The following is a 23,414-nucleotide window of genomic DNA, read 5'->3' as shown; positions in this document are numbered from 1 at the left end:
CCTTTTAATCTCATGCATTTTTATGAATTTTAAAACATTACTCTGTGAAGGGGTCCAATAGGCTTCAAAAGACTGCCAGAGAGGTCCATGGCACAAAAATGGATAAGATCTATTGCTGTAAGCCTGTATCATCCCCTTTAACTTCCCCCTTTCTCCCATACTTATTTGTAAGAGAAATGTATCAATTTCTAAACAGAAAGGAAGTAAGAAAGTAATGAAGTACAAGATGACTATCCCTCAGGAATATCGATAGTATACTTAGAAATTTCCAAAAAATGGTCAATATCTATACGGGAACGCTCTTTCTAATGCAAGCACCTTTGTGGTTCATATCTGGATGTGGCATTTGGGAAGGCTAATGATTCTTTCACCATGAACTATATTCTGGTGTTTTCCATTTGATACAATTTAATTTGACACTTTTTACTGCTACATTGTGCTTGGTGCTATGAACAATAAAAAAGATAAATAAGACACAATATCCCTGTTCTTGAGCTAACTAAAATCTCGTATGTAAAGTATATAAGCAAAACTGACATGCTGGGGGTGTGGTTCCTGGTGGTTATATATAATTATCTTCAGAGCTTTATAGAAATAAGATAGAATTGCTAAAGAGACCTGTGGTTTCTTTGTTGTGGAATTCCCTCCATCAGCAAAGAAAATTACTCATCTATGCTCTCTCATTGTGATCATATTCTTCCATATACATTCTACTGAGGATCTACCTAATGTGCATCAGGCCCATGCTCTAGGACTTTTTATGTGTCATGGATACCAACAGAGCACTTCAGCTCTCTCTCTCTTTTATCTATCCTTTGCTCATACTTCCTTTTCCAATCACACATTTCCTTAATGATATATATCCCTTTTACATCTGTTCTTATCTATAGGATATCACTGGATATATTCTGCAGCCTACTTGCACCTACCATGTGTTGGTTTCTCCATTGATTTCTGGGTAATATGCAATTTTAGCTTCTCAAAGACTGTGATACTTCAGTGTTCACAGCCATAGAGAAGAGAAAAGGTCATTGCTGGGAAAATGTTTGTGTTAAAAGGGTGGACCTTATATTGGGGAACAGTTTATGACTAGTACAAAGCATTACAGTGTCTGAAACGCAATCCAGCCCACTTTCTTCATTTGTTTCAATTCTGGCCCAATTTATCAGCCACCTGAAAAGTCTCTCCCAAACTTATATACATATATACTGATTCATTTATCTTTTCATTTACTATCAGGCCAATCACTTTATTATTCATTGTATTGGGCAAGTTACTTAACATCTCTCAGCCTCGGTTTCTTTGTAAAATGGGAGGATTAAAAGAAATAACATGTAATATTGGGGCAGCTAGGTGGTGTAGTGGATAGAGCACCAGCCCTGAAGTCAGGAAGGACCTGAGTTCAACTCTGGCCTTAGATATTTACCAGCTGGGTGACCCTGGGCAAATCACTTAACCCTAACTGCCTCAAAAATTAAAAAGAAAGAAATTCTTAAAAAAAATCCCATGTAATACATACTTTGCAAACCTTAAACTATATAAACACTAGCTATTATTATCATCTAATTGAGGAAGTCCTATAAAGTTCTGGATCATGATACAATCAGCATGTCATTAGCAAATAAAAATATCTAGAAAACATCATTATTTATAGGATGCTCCTCTTTCATCAGTCAATCAGCAAGTATTATATTAAGTGCCTAATGTGTCGGGCACTGGCCTAAGTTCTAGGGATTCCATCATGGGGAGACATTCTCCATGACAAAGGCAAACTCTTTTGGCAAGCATATGTCTCCCAACTTAAAGCCCCATCTAATACAAATAACCATATGGTTATTGAACAAATTATCTCGTGGCTGAATTTGTCAAGGATTCTTATATTATCTAAATATATGCATACTAATGTCCTTGGAGCTGAGCCTTTAAAATCAAAAAACAAACAAACAAATAAAAACCTGGTTAAGAACTCCTTCCTTAGATTGATGACATATCATAAGTAAATCAAAACATGTACTTTGCAAACCCTAAAATGCCATCATTATTATTATAATCTCCTGTCTCCATGCCTTTGCATTGACTGTCCCCCATGCCTGGAATGCACTCCTTCCTTAATTCTGTATCTGAAAATTATTGATTCCCTTCAAAGTTCAGCTCTACCTCCATCTAACATGAGGTTATTCCTTATCCTCCCTATTTCTCCAACCCTCTGAAATAATTGTATATATTGTATATGTATTTTAAACATCATATATGTGTGTGTTGATTCCCCAACAAAATAAAAGATCCTTGAGGACAGAGCTTGTATTTTTATCAGCATGACCACAACACCTAGCACAGTGCTTGTGGCTTAATAAATGCTTTTTGATTGATTGATAGATATCATTGATCCATCAAAAAAAATCAAAGCACATTTTATCTTAACTAATATTTTGTTGATTTGGGTTTTTTTCCCCAAATAAACTATCAAATAATCTCTAAATAGAGATACAGTGTAATTGCAGGAGAGGATGAGTAGACATACAAAAATTAGAGGACAATTACATTCTTATTGACAATGTAGTCAGTGGGCTTTAGTAAGAGAGTACTGAGAGTCATAAATATCCTGTCTATTCCACAAGGAACTGGGAATGCCAGTTTAAAAATGTAGGAATTAAACTGGCAAGGTGGAAATTAAGTGTTTCTTTATGGGGTTAAAATACTAACAGCAATAATGAATTTATACCTTCCAAATTGTTTTTTTATATCCATGATCATATTTGCTCCTTGCAATTGACATGTTTTATCTCTAAAAGCAACTAAAAGTCAACACAATCATTTCTACCTCAATAATTTTCTCTTTGTTCAACATCATCTCCTATGCTCTGTCCTTCCATTTAGCTTCCTAAGTGTACATTCTCAGTACAGGTTGCCTCAAAAGGAAAAAAAAAATGATGGAGAAATCACGAAGGGCCAAGGAAGATTTTCCTTCCTCAGAATCACCTTGGTTTGCAATTCTTGACAAAAGAGACCTTTCCACCTTTGTGGCTGTGTTTGTCAGGGCAGGAACATCTGTCTCCTCTCACTGCATGCACCCAGATATCCAGACATCAGAAGACAATTCTACTGTACTAACTTTAGACGGTATTCTTTGTCTGCCACACTTAAACAATAACCTAAGAAATCATTCTTTTAATTAAGACTGCAGAAAACAGGGAAAAATGATTGTAGAAGCATTACTGTCATTATTAAAAGTGATATTTAAGTTCAGAGGATTCAAGGACTTTATGTGAGAGGCAGAAGAAGAAAGCGGGAAGATAAAGGCTAATTAAAAGAGAAAAGAAATGCTACATGCAGGTTCAGAACAGATTCCCCAACTAAAATAGGTCATTTCTCTCTCTACAAAGTACCAATGAAGCTAGGTGATTCTAGTGGCTTGAGCCCTGGACTGTAAGTAGGGAAGACCCGAGTTCAAATTATGCAGCTAACACTTACTAGCTGAATGATCCTGGGGAAGGCACCTTTTTGTTCCTCAAGTTCCCTCACCTGTAAAATGAGAATAGCAATGCCATCTATCTCACAAGATTGTTGGGGTGGATCAAATAAGATAATCATATAAAAAGCACTGTTCAAGCCTTCAAGTTCTATATAAATGTTAGCTATCATTCTAAATAACGATGTCACATTTCTCTTTGCTCTAAGGTTTATAAAGTGCTTTTCTCACAGCCATCTTGCAAGGGAGGCTGTGCAAATATTATTCTTCCCATCTTACAGATGAAGAAACTGAAGACTGGGGGAGAGAAAGTGATTTGTCTATGACCATACAGGTGGTATGTGGTAGAGGTGTGACTTCATCCACACTTCCAAGCTCTAGGCTCTGTGCTGATTCCAAACTAAATACCTGCTCCTCAACCTTGGCAATTCCTAAATATCCTTCAAGACCTTGTGCAAATCCTTTCTTCTCCAGTTCCCAGGCCATTCAAGTTTTGGGAAAAAGCAATGGATCTGGAATCAGAAGACCTGGGTTCAAAGTCAGCTTCCATTGCCTTCATGGCCATAGGCAAGTCACAACCTCTCTGTATCTTATATTCCTCATCTGGAGATGGACTCCAGGCTCTAGCAGCTCAAAATCCATGAATTCTATAAATCCCACTCCTCATTTTCTAGAGCTTTCACATGGCAACTAATCACTTACTGTTTTGCGATACCTCTTGCATTTCCACCATCACAGAGGTTTGGCTTTTCATGAATGCAAGCATTGCTCTCTGTTTGATGTCCTCAACCATTCTAATTTGGTGAGATCTACCAAAGCTTAAGCTCTATTGATACTGCCCTCAAAAATCCATGGCTGATTCCAAACTTTGACTAGACAGAAAAGGACTATAGGAGAAGACACAACTAACTTCTTTGTATGATAAGAATCACTGGAAGGGATGTGTGTGTGTGTGTGTGTGTGTGTGTGTGTGTGTGTGTGTGTGTGCAGAGAGAGAGAGAGAGAAAGTATAATAGAAACCATGCTGGTTTTTGTGAATACCATCTTTTCCAGTTACTCTCTGCCTCTAAAATCAGAGGACTTGAGTATATTTCTGATCTGGGGCAAATTATTTACCCTGTTTGGGCCTAAGTTACATACTTCATTTGTAAAATGAGAGGGTTGGACTATAGAATATTTTTTAAAATGCACAGAAGGGAAAAGAAAAAAAGTTCAGAAGGAAGAACAGACAAAGTTTTGAAATAAAATGTGAAATTTATTATATTCTTTATTTTTAGAGCAAGCAGAATAAAATGGATATTCACAGTTTCACATGCTATTTTTTTTGTATTCTGTGTATTTGTAAATGTTCTTTATCAGATGTTTAAATTAAAAAAAAAACAATGAAAAGTAAATAAAAGGAGGGAGTTGGGCTGGGTGACTTCTGAGGTCTTTTCTGCTTCCATATCTCTGAACCTTTGATCTTAATGTGTTCTAAGCATGAGAGGAAGGAAAGCTTACCTCTGCCTAATTGAATCAAGTATTCATGGAGAAGATGGTATCAAAGTTGGGTCTCAAGGGATTGGTAGCATCTGAATAGCTTGAAATGTGGGAGAAGCCTTTCAATGAATATAGAGCAGCATTAATTGTTCAGGGGGTGAAAGTAATCCACTTTAGATGAAGGTAGAGGAGGAGTGTGAGGTAAGGGAAGTCAGTGATGAGGGGCAGAGCAAGACTATATAATCATGAATACAAGTATTTGAACAGTTAGTGTAGTCATACTGAGTGCTGAGCTCTGAATTACAATTTTTGGGTGGGCATGGAGAGGAAATAACAGGCAAAAGCAAATGAACGACAAGACGGATTATGATAACCAAAAATGTGCAGGGGCAGAATGGGGGAGGGAATGAAGGATAAAAGGGCATTTGTAGGAAAAGGGCATTTTTAAAGAACCAGCAAGTATTCCAGCCTGTCTGAAAGCAGGGTTTGTTTAGGTGATTAGATTGTGAGGGCAGGGACTCTCTTTTTCCACCTTTTTGGGGATCCCCAGCACTCAGCACAGTACCTGGAACATAGTACATGTTTAATAAATGTTAATTGATTGATTGATTGTTCATTGAAGTGAGAGAAGGAGATCTGTTTGGAGTATATCATAGAAGGCTTTGACTACCAAGCTGAGGAGTTGAGATATTATCATTATTTTTATTTTCAAACAATAGTAAGAATAGTGGCTAACATTTTATATAGTGCTTTATAGTTTGGAATGAACTTTACAAATACTGTCTCATCTAATCCTCATAAAAACCTTGTCAGGTGGGTGTTATTATCTTCATTTTTTAGATTAAGAAACTATGGACGGCAATGGTTAAGTGACATCCAGGGTCAGTCAGCTGGTAAGTTTCTGAGGTTGAATTTGAATTTAGATCTTCCTGACTACAAGTCCAAGAGTCCTCTATCTACTGCTCCATTAAGCCAATTTTACTCTTTTAGGTAATAGAGAAGTTACTGAAGATTGTTTGTATTACAGGAGATTAATGTGGTACCTCTGTACATGATACAAAGAGATGAGAAGCAGGAAGATCACATGTGACTATTCAGTTGTCCAGGTGAGAAAAAATAAGGGTCTCAACTAGGGTGGTAGTAATGTTGTGGAGAGGATAGGACAGATTCATCAATCAATTAATCCAGAAACACTTATTAAGACACTACTAGGTACTAAGATGTAGAAGCATTTGGGAATGCAAAAAAGACAAATTTCTGCCCTAAGAAGTTTATATTCTATGGAACATGGGGGTGGTGAAAGGAGACAAAATGACATATCTAAGTACATACAAAATATATGTAAGAAGTGAGAGATACTCCAAAAAAGCTAATAAGTAAGACCTGACTGATGTTTGGGTAGAGGAGAGGAGAATATGGGATTTTCAAGACAAGGTGACTAAGGAAATGACAACTGGTGCCATTAATGGAAATAAGGAAGTCATGAAAAGGAACAAACAAGATATCCAAGTGTTTTAAGCTCTTAAAAAAAGATAGAATTGAGAAGTTATTACCTGGGGAATGGATCACTGTGGCCACCACTTCTCTTAATCATTTGATCCAGACTGAATTTTTCATATTCCTCATACACGGCAGCAGTCCAGGAGTTCTGGGCAGTGTTGATGGCATTCACAAAGTCATAATTATATTTGTAACGTTCCTGTAAATACCTGCAAATGAATTAGACCTTTTAGTTTGTAATCTTTACTACTTTCAGAACCAAAGCCCCAAAATCTTTCATAACAAATTTCTTAGCGTATTGCTCAAGCCTTTTCTCTGCACTAAAGGTTGGTGGGTGGCGTGCTGGAGGGGTGAGGAAGACAAATTCAAATCCTGACTCAGACACCTAGGCAAGTCACATCATCTTCATCAGCCATGGTTTCCTAATCTGTAAGACAAAGGGATTGGACTCACTGGCCTTCAAGGTTATTTCCAACTCTAAACCTGGGATTCTATTTAGATATCTCTCCCTGAAATCAGAGTTATTGCTATACTTCTCTTTCCCCTATTAAGACTATAAGTTCTTTGAGAGCAGGAACTATGTTTTACATGTCTTTGGATTCTGAGCATCCAGCACATAGCCTTATCTATGGTAGGTGCTGAATAAATGTTTGTTGAATTGAAATGACATGACTGCCAGAGCACATGGCACTAAAAACCTGTGGCATGAGTGATGACAAGATAATGACAATGATAAACATTTGTATGGCATTTTAATGTTTACAAAGCATTTTACAAATATGATTTCATTCATTCCTCACAATAACCCTAAGGTAGGTGACTATAAGGAAAAGTAAAGTAGGACTTTTTACTGTTTTTTTCTTTTGGACTGATTCTCAGCACTAAAGCAATCAAGTGCCTTTGATTGAGTCTTGCCTTTGTTTGTAGGAAGGCCCACACCCTTTTGCTAATTAGGTCATGAGAGGTGTGAAACCCTTAAGAGGTGTGAAGCACTCTGACCCTGAAGAAATGTATATATACTCTGAGGTTAGCATTTTGCTTTGGGGCTCACTCACTAGAAGTGTCATGTGATTTGACCAGACAAGACTCTGGGTAGCCATCAAGGAGCCCCCTGGCTTTGAAAAAGCCAGATGTTGGTGTTTCTCCCTCTGGTAACTATGTATGTAATGTCTTGGTCAGACAGCTAGAAGCCCTGACTGTTGACTTGTGTTTATTTGTTCTGTTTATGTACTTTCTGCTTGTAATTTGTGTTTGTGTTTTCTCTGAAGTTCAGGGTGCTGACTTTTTCCCTGGAACTAAGTGAATGATATATGTATGTTTAATTAAAATGAGATTGTAAACCCCTTAAAGTTGCTTTCCTTAGAAAAACAGATAAAAGAACCTGTGCTAGCAACCCTCCTGTGTGCTGGTGTTATTGGTCTTACACAGCCACAGTACAGCAAGTAGCACTGTCATTACAGTGACATTGTTCTCCCCAATTTACTGAGCCAGTCAGGTTAAGCGATTTGTCCAAAGGTACAGACCTGAAGTTCAGGATTTGAACTTCCTTTCAAGTGCAAGAGAATTCTGCTTGATGTAAACCCAACACAAGAGACTCTATATTTGCAAAGCAGATTAAATGAGGAAGGGGGTAGTCATCAGCACAGAACTCCTCAAACTGAAGATCATCCTGGGCATTAAAAATGGAATTTAATTTTCCAAGATTCAATTTGCATGGCTTTTCAAGATAGGCCTATTGCATGTTATGTGGCTTATCTGCATTTTCATGCATCTAGATGGTGTTATTTTTAATTTTTTTTTCTATATTCTGACATTGTGTACATACCACCAAGGCCCTTATGTCATGGACTTATCTTCTGCATTGTGTATTAGAAAATACACTCAACTAGGAGTCAGAAGGCCTGAGTTTGTTTCTCAGTTCCCTAACTTACTCCCTGACAGTGAGCAGTTACCATGTACAAAGAACATTGTTCTAGGTTCTTGGGATACAAAGATAAAATCAAAAGTATTCCCTGTCCTAGGAAACATACATTTTACTACAAAATAAAGACTGATCAGTTACCATGTACTTGGAGACAATAATACTAAATTAAATATATTCCTTCACAGAGACTTAGTTTTCTCATCTAACACTCTAGAGAATAATTAAACTTATGAGCCAGGTGGCACAATGGAGAGTGCCAGGTCTGGAGTCATCTTCCTGAGTTCAAATCTGGCTTCAAACTTACTAGATACGTGAATCTGGGCAAGTCACTTAACCTTGTTTGCCTCAGTTTCCTCATCTGTAAAATAAACTGGAGAAGGAAACAGCAAACTAGTATCTTTGCTACAAAAACCCCAAATGGGGTCACGAAAAGTCAAACACAATTGAAATGACTGAATAACAAATTCAACTTACACTACCAACCTCACAGGATTGTTGGGAAGAAAGCGTTTTGTAAAACAAAACAAATAAAAAACCTATGTAAATGTCCACAATCTTGTCTTCTTCCTGCCCGCCCCGCCAATCCCTAATACCCACAAATATCCAGAAATTGGCTGAGTTAATCATACAGTAGATTTAGTAGTTTTGGAAAAAAGACAATCTGGCTCATCCTCTTCTTACCTGTTGGACTCTGGGCAAGTTAATTATACTCATTAAGGCTAGGTTTCCATTTTAGTAAAAATAGAATATTTTTACATTCACAAGATAACAAATGACCATCCTCTGGGTTTACCAGCTTTGTAACGTGTTTTTTTTTTCCTTCCTTCCTTCCTACCTTTCTTTCTTCTTCTTCCTTTCTTTCTTTTTTCCATCCTGGGTTCACTGTAAGTGGTGCAAGCTGTATCTAAATGATGAGTGTTATGTAAATAAACTTTAAACCTTTGTAAACCTCAGAGTGCCAGGTAATGAGAATCATCATCATCATCATCATCAAAATTATTGTTTTCATGAAGGATTTTTTTAGGATAGGGAAGTGAGCTCAGCAAAATTTCAGCTCAGTATCAACCCCATGACACAAGTGTCTCTGGACAGAATCTTATATAAATAACCCTACGTCTAAGCTATTTTAAATAATGCTCTTTACCACACCCAGAACAGGAACTGCTGTTAAGAGTACAGAATCTGAGGCAAATGACTTAATAAACTAATGAGTGCATCTTGAACCAATACTTTGTTTCATTACCAGGAAAGGAAATGGCAAGGCTTTAAATAAGCACTTGGTTAATGGATAACACTAGGGAGTGTAATTTGTTTTTAGTGAGAATATGTAGTAGCTATTAGACTTCTAAGTCAGAGAGACAATTCCAGAAACCAGGAATCTATGTTATTTTTTTTTAGGGGTGAGAGAAATTATTATTTTGCTATCATATTAGTAACCAAATTTTAAATCAGGATCCAGGCTTTTTTCCTTTGTTTCTTGATTGAGGTCCAACCTTTGTGGAAGGTCAGACTCTGAAGGACATGACTGATTATCTCTACCCCTCAGGGAACATGCTGTTTGATCTGGGGCCTGACCTCACCCAACTAAAAGACTTTAGAAGGTAAACAGGATCCAGTGTAGGAAAGTTCTTACTCCAAGGAAAAGAGCTCCATCCTTGCTTCCATTAGAGTTTAGGGTGACCTAACTCATGAAGGAGAAATCAACTAGAGTGGTCTGGTTGGAGATGGATTCCCCTGTCCAGATTGCTGGAGGTAGCCTAATCTCATGAGCAATCAGTTCTCAGCAGGAGTGGCTGAAGACTTGTAACCTACCTCCTCATTAAATGTCCACCAATCTGGGATTGATTTTCAGTTGGCAAAGGAATTCCCTTTCAAGGATTATTTAAAGCTTTCAAACTTTCCATATCTTTGGCCTATGGTTGCTAAGAGAAACCACTGTTCATCAATTTATTGAAGCTGGCTAGCCTAATTGATAAATTGATTATTAATTACTAGAAACTCTGCCTCTCAGATTTTTTCATTCATCACAGAGGGGTGAGAGGGTGGATGGAAAGGATTGTAGAATGGTGGATGACTCTTAAGGGAGAGGAATATATAAAAGGATCTGATGCAAAATCAGTTATTACAAATAAAAGGCAGTGTTCAGCTAGTATACAGATTGGGTTTCAAAAAACTTAAATGGCTGTTTTTCAACCAGAAAATATTTTTCACATCAAAATGATTTTATAAGAAGCAATAAATTTTCCAGACCAATTCACAAAAGCCTATTTCACCTACGGTATGGCTGGAATACTGTACATTTGCAAGTAAAAATAATAGATTTCTTATAGCTCGGTAAAATTCCATTATGTAGAACATAATGGCTATAGAGGAGCATGGAAAGAAGTGAACTGATGCAAAGTGAAATAAGCAGAGCTAAGGAAAAAAAATATGCGGTGATTACAACGTCAATGGTAATAACAACAAAAAGACAATTAAAAAACTTATGTTGCAAAATTACAAAGAATAGGCATGGATCTACAGAAGAGATATGAGAAGTCACCTCCCATAGTCCTCTGCAGACAGAGGTGGGCATCCCTAGGTACGGAACATTTCAAGTAGTGTCAGATTTTTTAAAAAAGTATTATTCAGTTTTGCTGAACTTTTCCCCTCTTCTTCCTCTTTTTCTGCAAAGAAAGTCTTTGTTACATAAGATAACTTTCTGGGAGGAAGAAGGGGGAAAGACATGGAGCAATTTAAAAACAAAAATAAATGAAATTGATTTTTTAAAAAATAATTGACATAATCATTTAGAATCATAAGACTTCAGAGCTGGAAGGGGCTTTGAGTTGATGCTTCCCATACTTAACTCCTCCACTCCAGAAGTAACTGAGGCCCAAGTGACTTGTCCAGGGTCACATAGTAAATGGCAAGACTAAGACTAGAAGCCAAATGTCTTGATTCCCAGACCACTATTATTTCCACTCTAAACTATAGTAATTACACCTTATAGAAACATAACATTTTTGAAAAATGAAACAAGATCCAGAAAAAGTTTAACTTCATCTAAATATGAATGTTTAAAGAAAAAGCACACTTTCTGAGGGGAGGATAAAGAAAGGAAACAGATGATAAACTTTGTAGTGATTCTAAAGTCTTAAATTCCTAGGCAGCTAGGTGGTAGAAAGACAGAATGTTAGACTTGGAGTTAGGAAGACCTGAATTGAAATCCTTCCTTACTTCCTAGCTGTGTGACCCTAGGCAAGTCACTTAACCTTTCTCTTCCTCAGTTTACTCATTTATAAAAAGGGTATAGTACCTGAGTTCAAATCAAAACCCTCAGACACTTGACTCTTAACTAGCTGTGTGACCCTGGGCAAGTCACTTAATCCCAACTGCCTTGACAAAAAAAGGGTATAACACTATCACCTATCCCACAGGGTTGTAGTAAGAATTAAATGAGGTAACTTAGATGGAGTGCTTTTCAAACCCTACAGCACTTCATAAATGCTAACTAGTAGTTTAGCATTTTCAAGAGTAATGATGGTACAGTGATCTTTTATTTTGTTGATTTCCTCTCAAAGCATGTGTCTTTCCTTTCCGTGGACACAGGCGTTATCACTAGCACTATTCTTAGGCTTATAAATTATAATGAGGTTCATATATATTTTTTTTAATTTATAGGTGGGAGAGATGGGTGGGGAGGGCAGAGAGAAACAAAAAGAGAGAAAGAGACAATGAGCAAGAACAAAGTGTCTAGGAGGAATAGCTAGGACTAAGGCCTGGGTTCTAGTTTAGCTCTGTTACTAACTAGCTACCTGACACCTTGGGCAAGCCACATTACCTCTACATTCATCATTTTCCTTGCCTTACAAAGGAGAGGGCCATCTCCAGTAGTCTTGATTGATATCTGGCTACTGGACCCAGATGGCTCTGGAGGACAAAGTGAGGCTGGTGACCTTGCACAACCCTCCCTCACTCAAATCAAAGTCAATTGCAAGTCATGTCATCAACTCCCTGATGTCATGGTCCTCTTCAAAAATGAAGGACAAATGACAACCACAACACTCATCATTTTCCTTGTCTTACAAATGAGAGGGTTAGAGTAGATGAGCTTTGCAGTCTCTTATAGATCTTATTCCTGATACCATGAAATGGAGAGAGGGTGGAATATTTTCCTCGGTTGCTTTGAAAAGAGTTCAAAAGGAAAAAGGGGAAATAAGAAGGGTCTCATTGTATAAGGAAAATGTGTGTGTGAGAGAGAGAGGAGGGAAGAGAGAAAAGGGGTGAGAGAGGAGGGAAGAGAGAGGAAGGGGAGAGAGAGATCTTGGCTGTGGTGTATGGATAATTTATATGTGTCTCATTTTTGCAAATTACACATTTCATAACTCAGGGAATGCAGTTTTTGTAAGGTTAGGATGAAAGTTTGTTCATACAGAATCATACAATCCCAGCTGTGAACTTCCCAGGATAATTGCTCCAATCCATAACTAAACAGAAATTCTCTCTCCTGACAAATCGTCACCCATTCTCTACCTGAAAAGCTCCAATGATGAGGAATTCACCACATTCTGAGGCATTTCGTTCTAATTCTAAATAACACGTATTAGGAAGGTGTTAGGTTTTCCCTCCTTAGATTAACCTAAATGTGCCTCTTTGAAAATTCTACTGATGGCTCCTGCAGCCCCCAGGTGTCACAGTGGACAGAATGCTGGACTTGGAGTCAGGAAGTCCTGAGTTCAAAGGCCACCATAGTCACTAATTAGCTGGGCAACCCTGGGCAAGTTGAGCAATCTCTCTTAGCCTCTATTTCCTTAATAGTAAAATGGAGACAATTATAGCACCTACCTCATAGAGTTGTTGTGAGTCTCAAATGAGATAATGCACATAAAGTGCTTTGCAAATCTTAAAGGGCTAGAGAAATGCTGACTATTATTATTGTTCCCAGTTCTGCCCCCTGGAGTTAAACATTCACATACTTAAAGGCTATCTCATCCCTCTTCAGCCTTCTCTTCTCCGGGCCAAATACTGACTTGGTTCAAGAGCTCCTTCTACAGCATGGCCTCAAATCCCCCTAATTATGCTTCCTTCCTTTAGGTTTACTCCAGTTTGTCAATGTCCTCTCTAAAAAATGCAGTGTCCAGAAATGAATACAATACTCTTGCTGTGTCCTGATCAGGATACCAAGTTTGTAACCTCCCTCAATCTAAATTGCATGTTTCTGTTATAATGACTGACCAAGACACTAAGACTATAGTCAACTGAGAATGGTATCCTATTCCAGATACTAAGACACTAGTGCCAAATAGTGAAGCTACCCTGGGCATCCTTCCAAGAACAAAACTGAGAAGCAATGTAGTAGAGTGGATAAAGTGTTATCTGTACAAACCCTGCTTCTGACCCATGATCCTGGGCAAGTCACAACTTTTCTAGTCTGTTTCTACACCTTAGAAAGTGAGCTTCTTGATGGCAACAAATGTTTTAGTGTTTTCTGTGTATCCTCCATGCTTACTTAGCACATGGTAAGTACTCAATTAATGCTTGTTTATGGATGAACAGATTACTTATCTATAAAATGTAGGTATTGGATTCGATGGCCTTTAATATTTTTTTCCAGTTCTAATTCTATCAAACCTGTGCGCTTAGGAACACTGGACCAGGATGTCTCCTGTAAGATTTAACATGTTACAATGAAGCCCTGTCCCAATTTTGAAGACTGAGTGTTAAGTCTTTGTTTCATTGGAAGTATTAATGCAGAATAACAAGCTGCCAGCTTAGAAGCAATAGGTACACTCTGGGGTACTGGTCCAAGGGTGAAAATTCTTAGTTATGCCATCATTAATGCTGGCACTGGAGAATTAATCCAAAAGGAAAACATGCTCAGATTTTAGTCCCACAGAAGCCAGGAACAGAACAGTAAGAAAAGTAAGGGGATCAAATATTCAAAGCATTCATTTTCTCACACTCATCTTAAGCTACACTAAAAACTAACAATATATCCAAAGGCCCAACAAACACATTGTGGAGGGAAATCAGCTGATTGAAGAATTTCATGGATAAAATCAGCTTCACAACATTTCCTTTCATTGTCACAAGGGAAGGCCACTATTTACTTCCTTTATGTGGCATTGGCTAGGAGTTGGGGAGATTGTGAAGGAGGGTGGTAAAGCATATCTGAATGATACTGGATTTGGAGTCAAACTTTTTGGGTTCAAATCCCAGCTCTTCTACTTAACTACTTATGTGATCTTGGGCAAATTACTTAATGTCTGTGAGCCTCCTATGGCTCATCATAAAATGGAGTTGGTTTAGATGACTTCTAAAGTCTTTTCAAGACCTAGCCTGGTAGAACAGAAAGTCAGCTAGATTTTGGACTCAGATAATCCCAGTTCGAACCCCAGTTCTTTTTCTTATTACCTATGTGGCCTTAGTCAAATCACCTAACCTCTCTGGGCCTCAGTTTCCTGATTTATAAAATAAGGAGGTTGGATTAATAGACTCCCTAAAGTGTCTTCCAGCTCCAAGCCTATGAGCTAAGTCTTTAAAGGGCCAGGCTGCTGGGCCCTTCAAAGTCCTGAATTCAAGGCTAAACAAGAATTCGGGTTGTATTTGGTAAACAACTGAAAGTTTTTGATCAGATGAATAATATGATCCAAGATGTGGAAAATTACTCTGGAAGTGAAGTGAAGGGAGCACACTCAAAGAAACAAAGATTATTAGGAGTCTACTAAAATAGTCCAGGTGAGAAGTAAGTGGGGTATAAAATAGGGTGGCAGCAATAGGAACAGAAAGGAGTGGGCAGAAATGGATTTTGCACATGTATAATCAATGGGACTTGGAGACTTGTTAGATGTGACGAGGTAAAAACAAGGAAGAGTCCACGATGATTCTGAGATGTTGAGTCTATATGATTAGAACTGCATAACACTTAGAGAATGAGGACCAGTATATAGTTTTAAATGCAGACTGTTTGGGGAGAAAAGTAGATGTGGGTGTCATTGACATAAAAGCAAAAGTGGATGCCACAAGAGGGAATAAGATAACTAAAGAGAAAAATATAGAGCAGGAGTTTTTAACACATTTAGTGTTACAGATACCTTTGGCGATCTGGTGAAGCCTATGGACCCCTTTTCAAAGTTGTTTTTTAATGCATAAAATAAAATACATATGATCATAAAGGAAATGAACTATTCAAAATCAATGACTTCCCCATTCAAATTATGTTCATCTGCTACTCTCTCTACCTTGTATATACCTTGTTATTTACATATTGCCTCCCCCATTACAATGTACAATGACAGCAGGCATTATTTTTCTCTTTTTGCTTTCCTTCGTATTCCCAAGGCTTAGTGCCTGACACATAATAAGCACTTAATAAATAAATGATCCCTCCAATTAAAGTGTGAGCTCCTTGAGAGCAGGGACTATCTCAATGTTTCTATTTGAATTTCCAACAATTAGTGGGGCTTGACATATAGAAAGTAGCTAATGTCAGTTTTCATTCATTCCTTCTCAGGCCTATTATTTCCCAGACTACAAGTAGTTTAAAAGCAAGGACTTTAGATAGCCTCTAACAACAATATCTAACAAAAAAAAACTGCTTTGAATAATGAGGGAATCATTTTAGGAAATCTAGTGCTAGTAATTTTTTCACATAGGTCTTTAAGCTACAGTTTCTTTGTGACAACTCTGTGAAATAGGCAGTATACAATAGCATTGATCCCATTTTACAGATGAGGAAACAGAGACTTAGAAAGATGAAGTGACCTGTCCACAGGTACACAGCTAGTGGTCACAGAGCAGAGATTCAAAGTCAGAACTGACTATCCTGATATAGCATATCAGCTATAATAACAAGAAAATTGTGGTTTACAAATATGAACAAACTCAGTCCTCAGCCTGGCCAACTCACCTTTCCTTGTGTTTCCTGGGGGGTAGCTCATTCACATGTACATTTTCAGCAGTGCTTACAAGCTTCTTTGCAGTGAAACACGCCCAGTTCTTGCCCAGAACATCATGTACCCATCCAGGAAGTGTCTCATGACAGTAACTTGTCACATTGTGGCCTTCCTTCTTATACTGCAAGTGAAAGGAAGCAAAAGTTTGGTCATTTTCCTGCCCAGCTCCTGTGTGTATTCACTTAGACTTTTATCTGGTCCATTTTCTTTTAAAATCAGAAGGCTTCTGCAACACCCTCCAAAATAACTCATTTATATATGGCTTTAAGGCACTTTCTCCATAATGACAAATGTATTATTGTCCACATTTTTCAACAGATAAAAAAACCAAGGCACAGAGAGTTTAAGTGACTAGTCCAAGGTCACGCTGTCACTTAAGTATCAAGATGAGATTTGATTTCCTGTCTCTAAGTCCTGAGCTTTTTTTTTTTTAACTTCATCTCACTAAATACTGCAGAGAGAAGGTATGTTCTTAACGTAGTTGTGTTAGAAGAGAGGGAAAAGGGGTTGGGAGAAGACAGGGAGGAAAGGGGAAGAGAATGAAAGAGAGAGAGATGGATAAATTTTTCATTTAGGAAATAGATTTGGCTTAGTTGGGGCATGGTGGATAAGCACTGAACCTGGAATGAGATGAGTTTTTCAACACACATACATACATTTGTCCTTTGAACAAAGTCAAATTTTCTGGAAGTAGATGATCATCAATGAATCAATCTAATGTGGAGGAGGAATAAAATTGCCTAGAAAGATATTTTCTCCCCCCAACCCTCCCTCACAGACACACACACACACACACACACACACACACACACACACACACACACGCTCGCACTCACAAAGAATATCCATTCTAGGCCACGCTCATACTCAAAGAAGCCTGAAAGAAGGAGGAGGAGCAGATGGTATAGCCTATATTAAGATATAAATAAGACTATATATCAGATAAGGTAGATGACCCTCACCCAAAAGGGTTGTTTCATTTTTGTAGATTCACATAGGTGTATTCTTGGTCTCAACTCCACTATTTGCTGGCTATGTGGTCATACGAAAGTCACTTGTTACTTAGACCTAGAGATTCCCCTACCTGTCATCTACCCCAAGGAGGTCATTGATAAGAAGTCCCCATATACACCAAAATATTTATAGTAGCACTTACTGTGATAATAAAAAGCTGAAAACAAATAGCTGTCCAATGACTGGAAAAGGGTTAAACAAATGTGGTACATGCAGGTAATGGAATGTTACTGAGCTCTAAGAAATGATTATAAGTTACAGAGAAGCATGGAAACTGACATGAACTGATTCAAAATGAAGAAAGCAGAGCCAAGCAAATAATATATCCAATAATTACAACAACGGAAACAACCACACAGCAATGGAAAATTAATATCACAGAATTACAAACAAGAAGCATGGTACTAAGGAACAGATATGAGAAGACATTTCCCATTCCTTTGCAGAGGTGGTGAGTTGCATACGTTTAGAACACCAAGGATATTTTTAGATGCATTGAGTTAGCCAATAAACATTATTAGGGGCAGCTAAGTGGTACAGTGAGTAGAGCACCAGCCCTGGAGTCAGGATGACCTGAGTTCAAATCTGGCCTCAGACACTTGTAGTGTGTGACCTTGGGCAAGTCACTTAATCCCAATTGCCTGGCCTTCCCCCCAAAAAAGAAAATAAACATTATTAAATGCTCACTTAAATGTGCCAGGCAGTGTGATAAGATTTAAGGATACAAAGAAAGGGAAAAGACGGTCCCTGCTTGCCAGGAGCTTCACATCTAATGGATAGTTAGCATTTATATACTGCTTTAAAGTGTGCAAAACATTTTATCAATATGATCTCATTTGATCATCAATACCTCCCTGGAAGGTAAGTGCTCTTATTAAGGTCACTATACTGATGTGGAAACTGAAGTTAACAGAGGTTACACGACTTGCCCAAGTCACCTAGTAAGTGACTGAGGCAAACTTAGGTTTTTCTGAATCCAAGTCCAGCACTCCATGCACTGGGCTCCCCACCTGCCTCTATCCATTGGTTTTGTTAATATTTTTGACCGCTTTTTCTTTTTGCACTGAAGGTGAAGATCGAGGCCCACACTTTCAGGCATGCTCATTATGTTGATTTGTTTTTCTTGGCTCAACTTATTTGACACACAAGAGAGCTCTGTTATAAGGCAGAGGGGTTAAGTGGGAAGTAAGTGTTATAAAAACAGAATCAATAAAACATTTTTAAAAACAAAGGCAATAATTGATTCTTCTGAGCCTATTTCTTTATAAAATGAGGTAAAAAGGGAACTATCTCACATGACCTAAGGGTATTATGAAGAAAATGCTTTGCAAACTTTCAAGTGCTATATTAATGTGGATTATCATTACTACTATCTCACCATAGTACTCATTTGTGAGGTAGTATGGGACAGTGGGAAAAGTATGGGCCTTACTGACTTTGATGCAGGGAGACCTAAGCTTATATGCTACCTATGAGAAACCTTTCCTTAACCTCTCCCCCTGCTCCCCTGCCCCCATCAATTATCTTCATTTTATCCAGTAAACACCTTATTTGTACATATGTCTCCCTCATTAGACTTGGAGTTCCTTGAGCGAAGGGACTGTCTTTTATCTTTCTTTGTAGCCCTAGCACTTAGCACAGTGCCTGGTACATAATAGCCACTTAATTAATACTTACTGACTGACTAGTGTTAATACTTACTAGCTGTGTGATGGTAGGCACAGGGGGCCTTAGTTTCCTCATCACATATCTGTTGACTGAGTTAAAGAAAGGGATTATAGATAAAAGTCAAGTAACACTTCATATGTAATTTCAAATTTAATATCTATTGGAAACTGATGCCCTTTGTTTTCTCCTTGGATGCTTGCAGACCTCCATTTGTCCAGCAACTAGTGAAGAAGGATGAATCATTTTATTTGGAGGTGCAAGGGGATTCACACAGAATGGCATCACTGAAGTGTTCCCGTCTGTGCTCATCATTGTTCTAAATCACTACCTTGGTCCTATGTTGTGAAAAGCCTGGAATGGGAGTGAAAAATTATGGAAGAGGCTAAAGCAAAGGTTACCTAAGTTGAAATTTTGTAACTCCCTGCCAAGATGACTGCCTAGCTCTCCAGGGAAAGCTCGCCTCCCTTGTTCAGATTCTAATGAAGAATCCTGGTTTTCAGTACACTGACTGTAGCATTTAGGATGTATTCTAACGAATTATGAGTTACCCCTAAAATACTGCTGTGATCACACTAAAATGCTATTTCAATGCTTCAAAAGAACAGTGACAATGAATGAGTGGTTCTGCATAAATGCTGCCAGTCCCACCACCTACACCCATAGTGTTCCAGGAGATAGTACGATGAGGTCAATTTACAGATGTAAATCCATTGCCAGGTCATTTCTGAAACCTTTCAAAATTGGTAAGATGCTCCTGAGTTTATGTTTCATTGGTGAAGTGTTTAGGTATAGTGGGCATTCGTGCCACGCTGAGGCATCAGGGACATGCTTAGGCAGGCGTCAAATATTCAGCCTGCAACACTCCTGGGTGTGGTAGAACCAGATTAAAATGTAATTGGGAAACAGTTAACAAAATAAATAAAAACACAATAAAACATAGATAACATTACATTTTAAAACCATGTCAACATACAGCTCGGAAAGTGCCTTATGTATGGAATAGTGACGCCTCTTTCTATTTGAGTTTGACACCATTGGTTTGAGGAAGTTAGAAGAAGTTTCATTATTTCCTGGCCACTATTAATAACGGCCAGGCAGCTTCCTGAACAAAGGGATAGATTCCCATGGAAAACCTAAGGTGCCAAAGGTGGATCTACTCCCTGTATTCCACATGGCCATCTCAAGTTAGTTGTTCCAAGATAGTTGATAAAATGTCATCTATTATTTAACAAAGAAGCTGAATTCTTTTGCCTCCTAACTTATGGAAACAGCATCAGAAAACCTCAGAATTGGAAAGGAGGATAAAGAAGAGAAAGCAAATGTAAAGGGGTGGGGGTTCAGTAAGACATAAAGATTTATATGCTGTTATAATATGCTGTTATAATAGTTCTTATAGTTGTGTACTGTTCCAGTTACATTATAGTTTATAGCTACAAAGTATTGTCATATACAAACATGGTCTAGAGCAGGGGTTCTTAACTTGGGATCCATGAGGTTTTTTTTTTAAATATTTTGATAACCACATTTTCATAAAATTGGTTTCCTTTGTCATTCTATGTATTTTATTTTAGGCATCAAAAATATTCTGAGAAGTGATTTATAGACTTCATTGGACCGAAAAAGGGTTGTCTCTCTCACATATTCTCACACACTCTCTCTCTCACACACACAGTTAAGAACACCTGGTCTAAAGGTGAAATTGAATTGGATGACAGGTGATATGGCTTCTAATTAAAGGACAGTTGTCCTGTTTCAGAGGCTGGACTTAAACCCAAGGCTCCTTCGCTTTAAGACTGGCTCTCTCTTCACATCACACTATCTTTGTGATCTTGAGCAAATTACTGAGAATCTCTGGGCCTGAGTTTTGTGGTTTTTTTTTTTTAACTAGAAACTGAAGGAAGTAGATTAGGCTATTTCTGAAATACTTTTCAGCTGTAACATTCTATGATTTTTTTTAAATAGACTAATAAAAAGGGGGAAAGAGGGAAAATACAACAAAGTGGCTACTACTTGAAGATGAAAGCAAGAAATGTGGAAATTCCCAAAGAATAGACACTATCTCCTCTGGTCTAAGATTCTCACAATGACCCTTTGAGGTAGGCTGGTACAAGTATAACTGTGTCCATTTTTACACATAAGGAAACTCAGGTTCAAAGGGGTTAAGTGAATTGCATACATCTTAATACCTTTTAAGGAACAATATAGTTATGTGGGTCTTGAGAATCCAGGTTTTTTTGACTGAATCTAGTTTTCTTTTCACTACACCAACCAATGGTTCTCAAGGCACTCTAAAATGTGATTAGTATTTCAAAAATGAAGTTAGTCTTTTATCAAAGAATGAAAGAATGACAGAAAATGATGCTCCTATTAGGGTCCAGAGGTCACATGGCTGGTCTTAGACACAATCAGGTTCCAAAGCAAGTTAGTAGCATAGTTGTGTCTAGAAGCTAGGTCACACTCTCCTAGATCCATGTTTTCCTTTCTGACATACTCCCTAGATCCACTTTACAGACTCTTATGAAAGAAGGCTCTCAAGAATATGTGACTGTGTGTTTTTAGGAAGGGTTTTCTTCCTACCTGAATAATTCAGTCAGCCCATACTCCAGGTACAATTTAAATTCGTGATTCCTCCCTCAGGAACACCACCACCAAAAGACTACAGTAGGTCCATGGCCAGATTTTTCTTCTTCTAAAAACAATTTGAAATTGCCTATCATTCAGGCTTCTGGAGGGCTAATTTTGTGCTACATACTAATGTTTTTTTTTTAATTGTGTTTTATAAGACCAGAGCCATAGCTGACTCTGAATAGGATAAATGAAGGAACAAATGTTACATGGCCTAATTAAACGACTTTTGTAGCTTGGAACAGCATTCACCCCTCTACAATAATTGATAGCTTACAACAGAATTAGCCTAATTTGTTCACTTCTGAGACTAGTGTCCCTTTAAGGACAGCTGGATCATTAAACCAATAAAAGGAGTAAATAATTTCACAGTCCCATAGGTAGTACAAATACCTTTCTGGTTGGAAGAAGAAGGCTTCCTTCAATTTCTGCTACTTTGAAGTTCCAAGGATTAGATATAGACCTATTGTCCAGCTATGGTGGCTAGAGAATAATCCAGTGAGAATCATCTAGCCTATCTGGGTTGAGAGATTATTTTTAAATTTAAATGTATGAAAAAGTCCTGTGTTTGGTTACTGTGACAAAGCAGAATAGAAAGAGGCATTAAAGGGTAGTACATAAAGGGCTAGCCTTGGAATTGGGAAGATATTTTACATCCTGCCTAATAAATGTTACTCGGGTAACTGTAACCAAGTCATTCAACTTGTCTGTAAGTTGTAGACCGAGTACTGATATGCATTGGTGGAGCAAGCTCCCATGCCAGGAGTACCCCATGCCAATGAAATCACAGAAAAACAAATAGTAAAGAAAGGACAGATGGCAAATGTGTATGTGTGTATATACACACACATATACACGTATGTATGTATGTACCAATTACTTCTTTCAAGAGATTTCAAACTGGAAGGCACCTAAGATCTTGTCCAACCCCTTCATATTACAGGTCAAGAAAATGAGACCCAGAGAAGGAAAACAATTTTCCCAAGGTCACAAAGTAAATAGCAGAGCTGGGATCCTCAGGGGCAGCCACTGTAGGCTCATAGGAAATTGACAGATGGCATTCACTGCAAAATGTGATGATCTGTGCAACTGGACATTGGTTTATAATTAAGAAATTGTCCCATGACACTGTAATTATTAACAGAGAATGCATTTCAGCGATATTCTTCATTATAAGAGAGTCATTTACCAGAGACATTTACCAGTCCTTGTCTGAAGCATTCAGCATCAGCCAGTACACAAGCAATTTGGGTTTTATCAGAAGAGCTGACTACCCACAGGACAGAGGCTAAAGCCTTTATTTCTTTCCCCAAAAGAGTTCTCTTTCACTCTCCAATTCCAAGAGACAAAGTAACATAGTGGAAGGAAAAATAAACTTGGAGTCAGAAGGTCTCAGTTCAAATTTCTGTTCCATCATTTGCTAGCTAGCTGGGTGACCCATACAAGTTATTTATGGTCTTAGAAGTTTCCCATCTGTAAAAGGGTGATAATAATGTCAACAGTAGCTTCACAGGGTTGTTGTGAAGCTTAAGTGAAATAATGAATTTACAATACTTTCTAAAGCATAAAGTCTTACAAAAATGTAAGTGCTTAATATTATGGTAGATTTTTTCACTGCAACGAACCATTATTAAACATCTATTATTACACAATTAAAAATCTGTTAGACAATGTGTATGTAAAGATGAACAGAAAAATTGTCCCTTCACTTTAGGGCTTTCCATTTTGCTAGGGAGAAGCAACATGTAGTCAAATGCAGACATCATCTGATCCCTTGAGGAAGTAAGAGGACATTTAT

General features: G+C 37.9%; 1 protein-coding gene across 1 annotated transcript in view; it reads right to left on the bottom strand.

Moving 5' to 3' along the window:
• The window catches only part of CTSC (cathepsin C), a 46,780-nt gene that overhangs the window by 9,734 nt on the left and 13,632 nt on the right, over nt 1–23,414 (bottom strand). Inside the window, exons 3-4 of the mRNA XM_036744453.1 lie at nt 16,264–16,430; nt 6,502–6,657 (exon numbers count right to left, since the gene is read on the bottom strand). Coding sequence (XP_036600348.1) covers nt 6,502–6,657; nt 16,264–16,430 — 323 coding nt within the window. The remainder of the gene's footprint in view (nt 1–6,501; nt 6,658–16,263; nt 16,431–23,414) is intronic.

This window comes from Trichosurus vulpecula, chromosome 2, assembly GCF_011100635.1.
Source record: "Trichosurus vulpecula isolate mTriVul1 chromosome 2, mTriVul1.pri, whole genome shotgun sequence".
Classification (NCBI taxonomy): domain Eukaryota; kingdom Metazoa; phylum Chordata; class Mammalia; order Diprotodontia; family Phalangeridae; genus Trichosurus; species Trichosurus vulpecula.
Note: the sequence above shows the minus strand (reverse complement) of the source record. Positions and strands in the feature narration are given on the sequence as shown.